A 16,677-nucleotide genomic window follows, 5' to 3' on the forward strand; every position below is an offset into this window, starting at 1 on the left:
AGACTAAGTGGGACCCGATGGGTCCCAGCATCACATAGGGGGGCTGGTCACCAACGCAATATTCCACCTCTCCACCAATTCCAATATTGCCTGGCAAACAATTGGGCAGCAGCCACTTTATAGCCGCATCGAGGGGACTCACCGTGGAGTAGAGGTGCGTTCAGTGTTATTCGCAGCTCAGAGAGCCGTGACCCTCTCACTTACTGGGTCTGGCAGGGACTGAGTGAGGGACTACACGTTCGGGTTTTATAGTCCCACCCCCTACCACCAGCGGGGGCAGCAGAGAGAATGGTGATTTTAAAAAAAACATTCATATCTCTCTGATTTTTCATTGATGGGAAACATCCTCCGGACCCGGAAGGCGGAGGGGGGCTCTGAGCGAGGTGGCCAAAAATGATGGCCATAGGTGGTGGTGTTCTCTCAGAAATCGCAGCACAGTGGGCCAAAAGCGGTCAAGATCAGATATAGATATGTGTGTGATATATATATGCGTGTGTATATATGTATATACATACAAATATGTATGTACATACATATACACACATATATATTGTAGTATATAAATAGTAATATATATATATATATACTGTAATATACATATATTGTAATATAAATTGTAATATATATATATTGTAATTATATATATATATATATAGTGATATATAAATTGTATATATAAATAAATATATATATATATATATATAGTTATAGTTATAATTATAATTATATACTAGACTAAGTAGGACCATTGGGTCCCATGTTTACATGGGAGGGCTGGTCCCCCGACGCAATATTCCACCTCTCCACCAATTCCAATATTGATGGCCAGTGGGGGGGGGAGGTTCTGGAGCACAGGTATGGGTGTTGTTGGCTGCAGTTTCATACCACTTCAAGCACAGTGCAAGGCCACCAAATTCAAGTGCAGTTCCATACCATTTCATGCAGGGTGCAAGGCCACCATAAAACCACCACACTTACAGTTCTGTAGACATTCAGTGTGTTTTATAATCCCGCCCCCTCCCACTGGAAAAGGTGTGGCCTTCATGGCGTGATTGACAGGAGCGAGATACTCAACATTTTTTAAACACTAATAACACTTTTATATTTCATTGATGGGAAGAATCCTCTGCAGCTGATGAGCGGAGGTGGACTGAGTAAGATGGCCAAAAATCACAGCCGTAAGTGGTAGCGTTTTATCTAAAATCAATATGGTGCAAACAGGAAGTTGTTAAGTTCAGACAAACAATAATTTGCAGTGCCTTTTACTTCAACCCAAAACCCCCAAACTATCATTTACAGTGCCTTTTCACCAACCCAAAACCCCCAAACAACACTTTGCAGTGCCTTTTTACTTCAACCCAAAACCACCAAACAACCCTTTGCAGTGCTTTTTTACTTCAACCCAAACCACCCAAACAACCATTTGCAGTGCCTTTTTACTTCAACCCAAAACCCCCAAATAACCATTTGCAGTGCCTTTTTACTTCAGACCAACCATATTTTCATTTTCAAACCACAGTAAGGGCACTCACAGTTGAGCAGACATGTGTTCAGTGTTATTCAGCGCTGAGAGAGCTGTGACCCTCCCGCTTCCTCCATCTTGCAGAGACTGAGTGAGGCACAGCACATCCGGGTTTTATAGTCCCTCCCCCCTCCCACCAGCAGGGCAGCAGAGAGAATGGTGACATTTTTTAAACCATTAATATCTCTCTGATTTTTCAACGATGGGAAAAATCCTCTGGTACAGTCCGGTGGAGGGGGGCTCTGAGAGGTGGCCAAATATGATGGCCGTAAGTGGCGGTGTTCTCTCGGAAATCACATCGGAGTGAGTAAAAAGCGGTCAAGATCTTACTTTTAGTAATATATAGAGATAGATAGACAGACAGACAGACAGACAGACAGACAGACAGACAGACAGACAGACAGACAGACAGAAAAAGGATGATAAACAAATTAGTGGAAATCACAAGAGAGACGCTAGACAAATATACATGTGTTTGTGTGTGTGTGTGTACATCTATATCACACATTTTTTACATTAATTGGTCATCAAAACTAAAACTTCCAATCTTCAATTTCGCAACACATTGTCTCATCGGCCATCTATGTCACTCAGATCCACAAGGTAATGTACTGTTTAGATCACATGCGATGTCCACTGAGATGGATGCAGTATTCTATGACATGATCAGGTGAATGAAGTAGAAATGGTGTTTGTAATTTTATTGTTCCATGTGGTATTCATCAACATAGAAAGGAACAATAAATACGTGCACTTATTGTGCCAACCAAGTCACTGGTAGACACAACGCGACAACCGTTACACAAAATGTATTTGTGTATTCTGATGCCATTTTCAGAAACTTGTCATCAATGTGCTATATTTTCTTATATTTGTTGTTGATACTATGTTAGTCATGAACCCAATAAAGTGCTTGTCAAGGCATTTGAAATCTGAGCCCATATGTCATATTTTTGTGTGCAGCTTTGTATATATACATGTGTATATGCATATATTTATATATATTTATATATATACATATATTTATATGTGTATAATTATATATAGAATTGCCTTTATGGTTTATGTACATCATCTGACAAATAAGATAGAGAGTAATAGTGATGCTTTAAATCAAAGTTGCTTCTGATCCACACACAAACACACATTCATATAAATATACTAGACCAAGTGCAGACCCGTTGGGTCTGTTTCCCCAAAGGCGTTTGCGGGGGGGGGGGGGTGCGCGGCATCACTCAATCACATTAACCACCCCTCAAACACACAGGTGGGGGGAGGGGGGGATGAGAAGAGGGGATTGGAGGAGGAGGAAACGGGACAGATTTGGGAGGGAAAGGAGAGCGGGGTAGGGGGTGAGAGAAGGGGATGGGGAGATAGATGTGGGGGAGGGGGGGGGAATGGGGAGGGAGGGAGGGGGAGATGGGTGGAGGGGGAGAGGGAAGGGGGGAGAGAAGTGGAAGAGTGGGGAGGGAGGGGGAGGGGGAGTGATGGAAGAGGGTTAGAGTGGAAGGGGGCGGTTGGAGAGAGGGAAGGGGGAGGGGGGGTAGAGAGTGAAGGGGGTGGGGGAGAGATGGATGGATGGGATAGGGAGAGGGTTGAGGAGAGGGAAACATAGAAACATAAGATTCTATCAGATCCCCGCTCAATCTTCTAAATTCTAGCGAGTACAAACCGCGTCTATCCAGTCTTTCTTCATATGAAAGTCCTGACATCCCAGGAATCAGTCTGGTTAACCTTCTCTGTACTCATTCTATGGCAAGAATGTCTTTGGGCATTGGGCATTGTGACATTGCACGATGGAACGTTCACCAGGGGCTGGGGCTCCTGCAAAGGCATATGTAAATGAATCCATTCCGATTGGATATCTGCGAGCATTGGGCATTGTGACATCACACGATCCAAAAAGGCAGAAAGGCAGCCGAACGGACGGCGGACGGCAGGCGGCAGCCACACAGTTTTAAATATAGACTAGACCAAGTGCAGACCCGTTGGGTCTGTATCCCCAACGGCGTATGCGGGGTGGGGAGAGGGGGCTGCGGCATCACACTCACATTAACCACCCCCCAAACACACAGGTGGGGGGAGGGGGGTGAGAAGAGGGAGGGAGCGGAGAGGAGGAGGAGGAGGAGGAAACGGGACAGATTTGGGAGGGAAAGGAGAGCGGAGTAGGGGGTGCGAGAGGGGGATGGGGAGAGAGATGTGAGGGAGGGGGGGATGGGGGGAGGGGGGGGAGGGAGGGGTGGGGAAGGGGGGGGGGGAGAGAGGGGAAAGAGTGGGGAGGGAGAGTGGAGGGGAAAGGGGGAGAGGTGGAAGAGTGGGGAGGGAGGAGGAGAGGGGTAGGGGAGTGATGGAAGAGGGGCAGAGGGGTAGGAGGAAGGGGGGGGGTGGAGAGAGGGAAGGGGGTGGGGTAGAGAGGGATGGGTGGGGAGAGAGGGATGGGTGGGAGAGGGGTGAGGAGAGGGAAACATAGAAATTAAGTGCAGGAGTAGGCCATTCGGCCCTTTGAGACTACACAACCATTCAATATGATCATGGCTGATCATTCAACTCAGTATCCTGTACCTGCCTTCTCTCCATGCCCCCTGATCCCTTTAGCCACAAGGGCCACATCTAACTCCCTCTTAAATATAGCCAATGAACTGTGGCCTCAACTACCTTCTGTGCCAGTGAATTCCAGAGATTCACCACTCTCTGTGTGAAAAATGTTTTTCTCATCTCGGTCATAAAAGATAATTCCTCAATCTTCTAAAATCTAGCGAGTGCAAGCCGAGTCTATCCAGTCTTTCTTCATATGAAAGTCCTGACATCCCAGGAATCAGTCTGGTGAACCTTCTCTGTACTATCTCTATGGCAACAATGCCTTGGAGCATTGGGCATTGTGACATCACACGATGGAACGTTCACCAAGTGCTTGTGCTCCTGCAAAGGCATATGTAAATGAATCCATTCCGATTGGACATCTGTGAGCATCAGGCATTGTGACATCACACGATGGAACGTTCACCAGGGGCTGGAGCTGGTGTTGCTTCTATGGGTTAGAAGCCAGTTTATTTTTGAAATATTGGGGTTGGGGGGTGGGGAAGAATTTAATTAAAAACATGTACTTAAACACGACGAAATGTAATGAGGAGCGGATACTTAGAAAGAAAAGTGAAATCTCTACCGAAATGGAAAAGATGTCGGAGATTCTGCGTCTGGTTTCAGAGTTGCAGGGAATCAAAGGAAGAAAGGCGGCCGGCAGCCGTCCATGTAAATGGATCCATTCCAGAATAGAATAGAATAGTTTCTTTATTGTCATTGTAACATGGGCCATGTACAACGAAATTTAAAATGTCAGCCAGTCAGTGCAGCATTCAAACATTTCTAAAGCTAACGAAACATCCACGGTAAAATAATAAAGATAAGCAATAAATAAAAAACACAGACAAAGCACGCATACACACCCAACCCTCCATCCTTCTGTCGATTTCACCGTTACCACAGTCCCTTAGTCTGTATCGCCCCTGCGTTCCTTGGCGGCCACATTTAGTGCTTTTATAGCAGTGGGGTAAAAACTGTTTTGTAGTCTATTTGTCCTTGTCCTTGTGGATCTGTACCGTCTGCCTGACGGCAACAGTTCAAACAGGGAGTGTCCGGGGTGGGAGATGTCCTTTATTATATTCTGGGTTTTTTTTGGTGCAGCGGGAACTGTGTAGGTCCTCCCAGGTAAGGAGAGGGCAGCCGACAATCCTCTGGGCGTTGTCAATGGCCCTCTGGAGCGCTTTCCTCTGAGCCACTGTGCAGCTGGTGTACCACACGCATACACAGTATGTTAGTATGCTCTCAATGGAGCACCGATAAAAGGACAGCAGCAGCCTCTGAGTGATGTTGTTCTTCCTGAGCACCCGCAGGAAGTGCAGTCTCTGCTGGACCTTTTTCAGCAGCGCAGTGGTGTTCACGCTCCACGTCAGGTCCTCCTCAATGTGGATTCCCAGGAAGCGGAAATCCGCCACCCTCTCTACACAGTCCCCTCTGATGGTCAGTGGTACCATGTCCGTTTTGTTTTTCCTGAAGTCTATTATTACCTCCTTCGTCTTTGAGGTGTTGAGGAGCAGGTTATTTTCTTCCCACCACCCTGTCAGCTGCTCCACCTCATCCCGGTAGGCGTACTCGTCCCCCGCGGAGATGAGTCCCACCACTGTAGTGTCATCCGCAAATTTGACAATGGTGTTGCTGTGGTGGACTGGAGTGCAGTCATGCGTGTAGATGGTGTAGAGCAGGGGGCTCAGTACACAGCCCTGTGGAGAGCCGGTACTGAGGCTGAGGGCCGTGGATGTGTGATGGCCCACTCTGACTCTCTGGCTTCGACCCGACAGGAAGCTATTTATCCACGTACAGGTGGAGTGTGGAAGTCCCAAGTCCCCCAGTTTGTCCACCAGTTTGTGGGGAAGGATAGTATTAAAAGCAGAGCTGTAGTCCACAAAGAGCATCCGCACGTAGCTCCCCCGCTGCTCCAGGTGAGACAGTGCAGCATGGAGAGCTGTGGCTACAGCGTCCTCTGTGGATCTATTCGCTCTGTACGCAAACTGGTGGGGGTCAAAGCTTCGGGGCAGAAGTGATGTGATGTGAACCCCGGACCAGTTTTTCAAAACACTTCATCACCACTGGTGTGAGTGCGACTGGCCGGTAGTCGTTTGAGGCTGGAGATGTTGTTTTTTTTGGGCAAGGGGACTATGGTGGAGGATTTCAGACAGGGTGGAACAGTGGACTGGGCCAGAGACTGGTTAAAAATCCTCGTCCAGACTCCAGCCAGCTGGTCTGCGCAGTCCTTCAACACGCGTCCAGAGACGCCGTCCGGACCAGTAGCCTTCCTTGGATTGATGGCCCGCAGAGTGCGCCTCACCTCATGCTCCTCTATCTTGAGGGGTAGGCTGCTGTAGACCATGTGCTGTGATGTGGCTGTCTCGGGTGGCTCCACTTCAAAGCGAGCAAAGAAGTGGGGCTCCTCTGCCAGCGAGGCGTCACCTTCAACAGCTCCAAGGGGGTCTTATAGTTGGTGAGATACTGGATCCCCTGCCACACCTGCCTGCTGTTTTTACTGTCCAGGTGGTCCTCTATCTTCCTCCTGTAATTTGATTTGGCCTCTCTGATGCCTCTCTTCAGGTTAGCTCGGGCCGTGCTGTATAAAGCCCTATCGCCAGACCTAAAAGCGGTGTTCCTCTCTTTCAACAGCCGCTGGACCTCCCGAGTCATCCAGGGCTTCTGGTTGGGGTAGACCCGGATCTGTTTGTCCACTGTGACCGTGTCCATGCAGTTTTTTTATGTAGCACAGTACACTGTCTGTGAACACCTCCAGGTCCCGGTGTTCAAACACCTCCCAGTTGGTCCTGTCGAAACAGTCCTGCAGCTGCTGAGAAGCACCATCAGGCCAGGTTGTGATGGTCTTTGTAATGGTAGGAGCGGTTTTCCTGAGGGGGGCATATGCAGGAATTAAGAGCAGGGACATATGGTCCGACTGACCCAGGTGTGGTAGTGGTCTAGCCCTATAGCCCAGCTTGATGTTGGAGTAGACCTTGTCCAGGGTGTTTGCTCCTCTTGTAGCACATTTAACATGCTGGTAGAATTTGGGCAGCATTTTCTTCAAGTCCGCATGGTTAAAGTCCCCTGCTATGATGTGAACACCGTCAGGATATGTGCTCTGTTGGCTGCTAATGCTACCATACAAATGACCGATAGCCGAGTTAGCATTGGCATCTGGTGGTATGTACACAGCAGTTATCATGACAACAGTAAACTCTCTAGGGAGGTAGATGGGCCCGATTGGACATCTGCGAGTATTGGGCATTGTGACATCACACGATGGAACGAATCAAGAGGCAGAAAGGCAGCCGGACGGCAGGCGGCAGCCACAGACTTTTATGTATTAATAGATAGATAGATAGATAGATAGATAGATAGATAGATAGATAGATAGATAGATAGATAGATAGATAGATAGATAGATAGATAGATAGATAGATATAAGTTAAATTTAATTTTGTGCATAGTGTGCGTTAAAGCAATAGAAGGGAAACTGCACAGTACAATGCAAGGGAAACTACGCAAAGGAGGGGGCTGGGGAGGAAAGATGGGAGGGAAATGGGGGAATAGGGGGAACACATTTACAATAAAATTAACTAAAATATGTGAGGTGATAGATGAGCTATATCAAACACTGTTCCCCACAACACTGATTACACCAAGGATGATAAAGCGGAGTGCACAGCGGAAGGCATACCAGAAGTCGCGTTTTGCATTGACAAATGGCGGCCGTGACGTTCCGTTACGTACTACACCTCAGTGCGTTGGTTTACGTCGGAGTGGAGCATCTTGCTCCGCTCTATGATCTTTGGCCCAGATAGGCCTCGCCTGTCCCCGGGAAGCCTGTGGGGCGAGTTGATCCTAATGGAGTGTGAATCGGTCAGCAGCGCAGGTGAATCGGGCCTGCGCGGCTCCCCGGGACACTCTAGCGGCACTCGGAATGTCTTATTGTCCGAGGCAATAAGAGTGGCACAGGGGCGCAGCTGGTAGAGTTGCTGTCTCACAGTGCCAGAGACCCAGGTATGGTCCTGATATCGGGTGCTGTCTGCGTTTAGAGTGCATGAATCCTGTACGTCTTTGTAGTGTGGGAGGATACTGGAGAACCCAGAGGAAACCCAAGCATCACTGGGAGAACGTACAAATTATGTACAGACAGACAGACAGCCCAACTAGTCAGGATCAATCCAGGCTCTGGCTCTGTAAGGCAACAACTCTACCGCTGCACCACCGTGCCGCCCTGATGGGACATATCCCAGGTTATTGAAAGAGGAGATTGCAGGAGTCTTAACAAAGATCTTTTCATCTTATCTAGCCGCAGGCGAGGTCCCGGAGGACAGGGGAGGAACTAATGTCGCCTTAAGAAGGCAAATGGTATGTTAGCATTCATAGCAAAAGGATTTGAGTATAAGAGCAGGGAGGTTCTACTGCAGTTGTACAGGGTCTACCGCAGACCTGGCGTGGACTTACCATCACCCCTGGAGGGGAGCTTCGACCGCCGGCCCTGCGGTCTGCGGAGCTTCTGGCTGCGGCGGGGACTTTAAATCTTCGTCCGCCGGCCTGCGGCCTACACCAACCTAAAGTCTCCGGTGGGGAAGAGCCGAGTCTGGACTGACTCTGGACACTGGTCCCGACCACGGGGGGAAATGGAGGAGGACTGGCCAAATTTTGTGCCTTCCACCACAGTGATGAATGCTGTGGTGGATGTTTGTGTTAAATTTTTATTGTTTATTGTGTGTTCTTTCTCATTGTACCGCTGCTGACAAATTCATTTCACTTGCACTTTATGTGCAATGTGAAGAATAAAACTGTATTTTATTTGTATTGTATTGAGACCACACCTGGAGTATTGCGTACAGTTTTGGTGTCCTAATCTGTGGAAAGACATTCTTGCCATAGAGGGAGTACAGAGAAGGTTCACCAAACTGATTCCTGGGATGGCAGGACTTTCATATGAAGAAAGACTGGATAGACTCGGCTTGTACACGCTAGAATGTAGAAGATTGAGGGGGATCGTATAGAAACTTACACAATTCTTAAGGGGTTGTACAGGCTAGATGCAGGAAGATTATTCCCAATGTTGGGGAAGTCACAGGGGTCTAGGGGCCACAGTTTAAGGATAAGAGGACCGAGATGAGAAAATCATTTTTTACACAGAGAGTGGTGAATCTGTGGAATTCTCTGCCACAGAAGGTAGTTGAGGCCAGTTCATCGGCTATATTTAAGAGGGAGTTAGATGTGGCCCTTGTGGCTAAAGGGATCAGGGGGTATGGAGAGAAGCCAGGGATGGGATACTGAGTTGGATGATCAGCCATGATCATATTGAATGGCGGTGCAGGCTCAAAGGGGCGAATGGCCTACTCCTGCACCTATTTTCTATGTTTCTATGTTACAGCACCAAAGCACCATCTCTGACACCTCTCTCCCCTTTCTTGATTTTCCATCTCCAACACAGCGGACAGACTTACGACTGGCAGGTGATAGGTTGAAATGTTTAGGAAGGAAGTGTAGATGCTGGTTTACACCAAAGATAGACACATAATGCTCAAGTAACTCAGCGGGGCAGACAGCATTTCTAGAGTGAAGGAATGGATGAGGTTTAGGGTCGAGTCCCTTCTTCAGACAGATACAGGTGAGGGGGGGGGGGGGTTTCGATGGGCAAATGGTGGACATATTTTGGTTATCTTGTTCAGAATGAATCCCCAATCAGTACCCTGTTCCTGCCTTCTCCCCATATCCCCTGACTCCGCTATTTTTAAGAGCCCTATCTAGCTCTCTCTTGAAAGCATCCAGAGAACCTGCCTCCACCGCCATCTGAGGCAGAGAATTCCACAGACTCACCACTCTCTGTGAGAAAAAGTATTTCCTCATCTCCGTTCTATATGGCTTACTCCTTATTCTTAAACTGTGGCCCCTGGTTCTGGACTCCCCCAACATCGGGAACATGTTTCCTGCCGCTAGCGTGTCCAAGCCCTGAACAATCTTGACACCAGCATTGTGAGGTCATTACCTACTGATTGAGTGGGTTGAAGGTTGAAGGTTCTACATACCACCACAAAGGAATGTACAGCAAACTGATCAGGCTCAGGGTCAATATCAACATTCTCCATCCTCTCACGAAATAGGCAACAAAAGACAGCATCATGTATCCCACGGCATATAAACAGCCAATTCCAAATGTAGAGAATGCAACCCGAATGGATTTCTGTAGAATTTCAGATCCTGCAAGAAATGTATGACAAGGTTCAGTGATTCGTGAATTCATTGTCATTCAGTTACTCTGGTACTGTTATAATCAACTAAAAATTGGCAACATTAAATTATCTGCTTAACCATAAACCAAGCCACGTGAACCATGAATAATTCCACCTTAATAAGGCCTATTATTAAACAGCACCGAGATGTACTAAAAAGCAGCTCATAATAGAGAACAGGTTCATTTTTAATCATGTGTCAGCGCATTTGAATATCTCTGACAACATCTAGCCTCTTTGATAATGGTTCAATGGCACTTCATTTATCATGTGTACCAAATGACAGTGGAATTCATTTTCTCAATACTGATCAGTAAGATATTGCCATACATAATAGGGCGGCACGGTGGCGCAGCGGTAGAGTTGCTGCCTTACAGTGCTTGCAGCATCGGAGACCAGGGTTCGACCCCGACTACGGGTGCTGTCTGTATGTTCTCCCCGTGACCGCGTGGTTTTCTCCGAGATCTGATCGCAATCATAACTGAATAATTAAATGTAGAAAAAGGCCGAAGAAATAGCATAAATGTAACTTCCATGAATTAAACTTACCAAGCACAAAAGCAGTCACATAGTTTGACATTTCACCGATGCCTCTGCAGAAATTAATCAGGCAGAAGATTTCCCAGCTGGGTGACAATGTGAGAAGAAGATTAAATAAAATCTGTACCGCCATAGTTCCAAACAAAACAATCTTCCTCCCAAACCTGGAAAACAGAATAAAACTTCCAATTATATACAGCACTGCACGCTTACTGACAAAAGTATCCACGTAAACATATTCATGTATTTAAACGCAATCTAAATCACACATTTAGTTTAGTTTAGTTTAAAGATACAGCATGGAAACAGGCCATTCGGTCCACTGAGTTCCTGCTGACCAGCAATCCCCATATATCTAGGGACAATTTACAGAAGACAATTAACTTACAAACTGTGGTGGGAGATTGCAAACTTCACGTGGTCCACCCTGTTTGACTAATGCAATCAACCCGATGTGCACAAACAAAAGATCAAATAGAACAAGTTGACTACAACTCGGCTGTGCACGCCATACGCAAGAAGAAGACTGACAAACCTGGAGTGTGGTAGGAAACCAGAGCACTCGGCACACACACACGCAGGCATGGGGAGAACATACAAACTCCATACAGACAGCACCCGTAGTCAGGATCGAACCTAGGTCTCTGATGCTGTAAAGCAGCAATTCTAACGCTGTGCCACTGTGCCATGTTTGATGTAATCAGCCGTAAAAAATAGATGCAATAGATGTCCAATCAGATTTAAATTGAAAGGACAGGTTTAGAGGTATATGGGCCACACACAGACAGGCAAGAAGGGACATGTTGGTCGGAGTGGGCAAGCTGGATGCAAGGGCCTGTTTCCACGCTGCATGGCTCCTAAACTCTATGACACAAAAGCATCTAAAAGCTGCAAGCTTATGTCTTGCCTTGGGGTACAAAAGTGATGGAGAATATTTATGATGAACTAGACCAAATGCAGACCCGTTGGGTCTGCTCCTCCAATGCAAGATTCCACTACTCACCTGTTCCCCCAACATAAGCCGTTCCCCCAACGCAATATTTCACCACTCACGCATAGCCCCCAACTGCGCAGGCGCGGTTCATTTCTCCTTATCCCCCAGCACTCCCTCCTGGGAGGGGGGCAGAGACGGAGGGGGGTAGAGAGTGAGGAGGAGGTGGGTAGAGAGGGAGAGGGGATAGAGAGGGAGAGAGGGCAGAGAGGGAGGGGTGTAGAGAGAGGGCGACCCCTCCCCATCTCCCTCCTCCACACCCCCCGCACCCCATCTCCCTCTACCACCCCACCCCTGTCCTCCTCATTTCCCTCATCCTCCTCCCCTCACCCATTCACACAGAGAGTGGTGAGTCTCTGGAACTCTCTGCCAGGAGGGTGGTTGAGGCCTGGGCTATATTTAAGAGGGAGTTAGATGTGGCCCTTGTGGCTAAGGGGATCAGGGGGTATGGAGAGAAGGCAGGTACGGGATACTGAGTTGGATGATCAGCCATGATCATATTGAATGGCGGTGCAGGCTCGAAGGGCCGAATGGCCTACTCCTGCAAATTTCTATGTTTCTAATTCCCTGCCCCTGGTCGTAGAGCAGTGCCAGGGCATGGAACTCGGCCTGGTTCTCATATTCGGCCCGGCCCTGGCTATAGACTCTGGCCGCCTGCTCAGCCGCTGCCTGGGCTCCGGTACAAACCCCAACGTTATCTCCAGACTCCAGCTGTCAGCTCGGCTGGTGCCTGGGCTCCAGTGGAGGACCTGACTTCATCTCTGGGCTCGTCCCTGATTCCGGCTCGTCCTTGGTTCCAGCCGCGGCGTCTTTCTCGGCCCCGGTCACGGCCCCATCCCAAGCCCCGAGCTCGGCCCTCACTCCAGCACCATCCTCCCTGGCACCCGCTGCCACTCCTTGTTCACCGTGAGCACTGGAGTGCCCCTCCCTCCCGGAGTGTCCAGTCCTGCCTTGCGAGTGCACTGTGGCGCCACTCGGGATTTTTTTCCGAAATCGGTGAGTTTTTGGGTTGTTTCTAAAACTTTGACAATTAAAAACTTCGGAAATATAGCTGGGAATTCGACGGGAAGATGTTTATTGGCTTGATGGGAAAAATGTGAGTAGGATGTGTGAAAATGGGAAGGCTGTGGCCTAGCGTTTGGAAGAAAATAGGAAAATTAACCAGATTGACACGCACACACAGACAGCCACAAACAAGATTAAGTCCTTTAGTATTATAGAGATATACAGTGCTCTCCATAATGTTTGAGACAAAGACCCATCATTTATTTATCTGCCTCCGTATTTGTAATTTTTTCTATTACAAATTTGAAATTTGTAATAGAAAAAAATTATGTGGTTAAAGTGCACATTGTCAGATTTTAATAAAGGCCATTTTTATACCATTTAGTTTCACCATGTAGAAATTATGGCAGTGTTTACACATAGTTCCCTCCATTTCAGGACACCATAATGTTTGGGACACAGCAATGTTGTGTAAATGAAAGTAGTCATGTTTAGTGTTTTTTTGCATATCCTTTCATGCAATGACTGCTTGAAGCCTGCGATTCATGGACATCACCAGTTGCTGGGCGTCTTCTCTGGTGATGCTCTGCCAGGCCTGTTTTGCAGCTGTCTTTAGCTTATGCTTGTTTTGGGGGCTAGGCCCATTCAGCAAATAAAAGGCATGCTCAATTGGGTTCAGATCGGGTGATTGACTTGGCCACTCAATAATAGACCATTTTTTAGCTTTGAAAAACTTATTTGTTGCTTTAGCAGTATGTTTGGGATCATTGTCTTGTTGTAGAATGAACTGCCAGCCAATGAGTTTTGAGGCATTTGTTTGAACTTGAGCAGATATGATGTGTCTTAAACACTTCAGAATTCATTATGCTACTACCATCAGCAGTTGTATCATCAATTAAGATAAGTGAGCCAGTACCTTCAGCAGCCATACATGCCCAGGCCATAAAATCCCCACCACAGATTCACAGATGAAGTGGTATGCTTTGGATCTTGGGCAGTTCCTTCTCTCTCCTCCATACTTTGCTCCCATCACTCTGATATAAGTTAATCTTCGTCTCATATGTCCACAAGACCTTTTTCCAGAACTGTGGTTGCTTTTTTAAGTATTTATTGGCAAACTGTAACCTGGCCATGCTATTTTTGCAGCTAACCAGTGGTTTGCATCTTGCAGTGTAGCCTCTGTATTTCTGTTCATGAAATCTTCTGTGGACAGTGGTCATTGACAAATCCACATCAGGCTCCTGAATAGTGTTTCTGACCTGTCGGACAGGTGTTTGGGGATTTTTCTTTATTATAGAGAGAATTTTTCTGTCATCAGCTGTGGAGGTCTTCCTTGGCCTGCCCGTCCCTTCAATCACAATCACAATCACAATAATACTTTATTAGCCAAGTATGTTTTGCAACATACGAGGAATTGCATTTGCCAAGTCAGTCATACAAATAAAAAGCAATGGAACACACAAAACACATTTTAACATAAACATCTACTATAAACTACTACAAACCCCCTGACTCCCATGGCTATCTGGACTACACTTCTTCCTACCCTGCCTCCTGTAAGGACTCTATACCCTACTACCAATTCCTCCGTCTACGCCGCATCTGCACCCAGTTCCAAACCATGGCATCGGAGATGTCCTCATTCTCCAGGGAACAGGCGTTCCCATCTTCGACTATAGATGAGGCTCTCACCAGGGTCTCTTCTATACCCCGTAACTCTGCTCTCACTCCCCATCCCCCCACTCGTAACTAGGACAGAGTCCTCCTTGTCCTCACCTTCCACCCTACCAGCCATCACATACAACAGATAATCCTCCAACATTTTCGCCACCTCCAACGGGATCCCACCGGTGGCCACATCGTCCCATCTCCTCCCCTGTCGGCCTTCCACAGAGACCGCTCCCTCCTTAACTCCCTGGTCAATTTGTCCCTTCCCACCCAAACCACCCCCTCCCCTGGTACTTTCCCTTACAACCGCAGGAAATACTACACTTGTCGCTTTACCTCCCCCCTTGACTCCATCCAAGGACCTAAACAGTCTTTCCAGGTGAGGCAGAGATTCACCTGGACCTCCTCCAACCTCATTGATTGCATCCACTGATCTTGGTCTCAGCTGCTCTACATCGGTGAAACCAAGTGTAGGCTTGGCGATCTCTTTGCCCAACACCTCCGCTCAGTTCGCACTAACCAACCCGATCTCCCAGTGGCTCAGCACTTCAACTCCCCCTCCCATTCTGAATCTGACCTTTCTGTCCTGGGCCTCCTCCATGGCCAGAGTGAGTCTCACCGTAAATTGGAGGGGCAGCACCTCTTATTTCGCTTGGGTAGTTTACACCCCAGCGGTATGAACATTGGCTTCTCCAATTTCAGGTAGTCCTTGTTTTCTCCCTCTTATCCCTCCGGTTCCCAGCACGCCCATAGCCTCAGCCCAATCCTCTCTGCCTCTTCCTTTCTTCTTCCCCCCCCACACATCACTCTGAAGAAGGGTCTCGACCCGAAACGTCATCCATTCCTTCGCTCCATAGATGCTGCCTCACCCACTGAGTTTCTCCAGCATTTCTGTCTACCTTCGATTTTTCCTGCATCTGTACTTCCTTCTTAAACTTAACATAAACATCCATCACAGTGACTCCTCCACATTCCTCACTGTGATGGAAGCCAAAAAAAAGTTCTCTTCCCTTTGCTCTCCCGCGGTCGGGGGTCTCGAGCCCTCTGTTTATGGGACGATCTTGACTTCCGTAGCCAGCGACATTTTGGCCCTCCACGTCGAGGCGATCAGCTCCTGCATTCGGGGGCATGTTAGCTCCCCGCGCCGGCAATCGGACCCCATATTGGGGCTGGTCGAACCTTCCGCGACATTGGAGCTCCCGACCCCCACGGCCTCTCACGAGACTGCGAGCTCACGATGTAAAGACCGCAGGCCGCGGTTGGAGCGATCCCAGACAAGGGACCGACACCGATGTTAAGTCCACGCCTCTGCGGTGGGGCCCAAGGTTAGGCCAAGGAGACCTGCAGGTCCATCGAAGTTAGGCCTCAGAGCGACCAGAGAATGTGATCCGAAAATTAATCGCATCTCCGGCAAGGTAAGAAAATGAAAAAAAAGTTTCCCCTCCCCTTCCCCCCCCCCCATCCCCCCCCCCCCCACATAAAACAAATCGGAGAACATTTACACAGACTTTTAACATGCACTAAAAATAAAAAAAAGACGAAAAAACAAAGACTGTTGGCAGAGCTGCCAATCGTGCGGCGCCCCCCTGTTGGACTCCTTTGCTATTAGTAAGCTCAACAGTGCTCTCTTTCTACCTAATGATTCAGATTCAGATTCAGATTCAACTTTAATTGTCATTGTGCAGTGTACAGTACAGAGACAACAAAATGGGGGGGGGAGGTGATTGGCAGTCACCGAGGTACATTGTTGAGCAGTGTGACAGCTGCAGGGAAGAAGCTGTTCCTCGACCTGCTGGTCCGGCAACGGAGAGACCTGTAACTCCTCCCGGATGGTAGGAGGGTAAACAGTCTATGGTTGGGGTGAGAGCAGTCCTTGGCGATGCTGAGCGCCCTTCACAGACAACGCTTGCTTTGGACAGACTCAATGGAGGGGAGTGAGGAACCGGTGATGCGTTGGGCAATTTTCACCACCCTCTGCAGTGCTTTCCGGTCGGAGACAGAGCAGTTGCCATACCATACTGTGATACAGTTGGTAAGGATGCTCTCGATGGTGCAGCGGTAGAAGTTCACCAAAATCTGGGGAGACAGATGGACCTTCTTCAGTCTCCTCAGGAAGAAGCGACGCTGGTGAGCCTTCTTGA

The 16,677-nt window shown here is 48.0% G+C and overlaps 1 protein-coding gene across 2 annotated transcripts in view; it reads right to left on the minus strand.

Moving 5' to 3' along the window:
* LOC129701814 (organic cation/carnitine transporter 2-like) overlaps positions 1 to 16,677 on the minus strand; it is a 64,078-nt gene that overhangs the window by 26,666 nt on the left and 20,735 nt on the right. For both annotated transcript variants that reach the window (XM_055643280.1, XM_055643279.1), the window contains exons 3-4: positions 10,882 to 11,036; positions 10,129 to 10,300 (exon numbers count right to left, since the gene is read on the minus strand). In XM_055643280.1, the coding sequence (XP_055499255.1) occupies positions 10,129 to 10,300; positions 10,882 to 11,036 (327 nt within the window). The remainder of the gene's footprint in view (positions 1 to 10,128; positions 10,301 to 10,881; positions 11,037 to 16,677) is intronic.

The sequence above is a fragment of the Leucoraja erinacea genome, chromosome 11 (assembly GCF_028641065.1).
Source record: "Leucoraja erinacea ecotype New England chromosome 11, Leri_hhj_1, whole genome shotgun sequence".
NCBI classification, from domain to species: Eukaryota; Metazoa; Chordata; class Chondrichthyes; order Rajiformes; family Rajidae; genus Leucoraja; species Leucoraja erinaceus.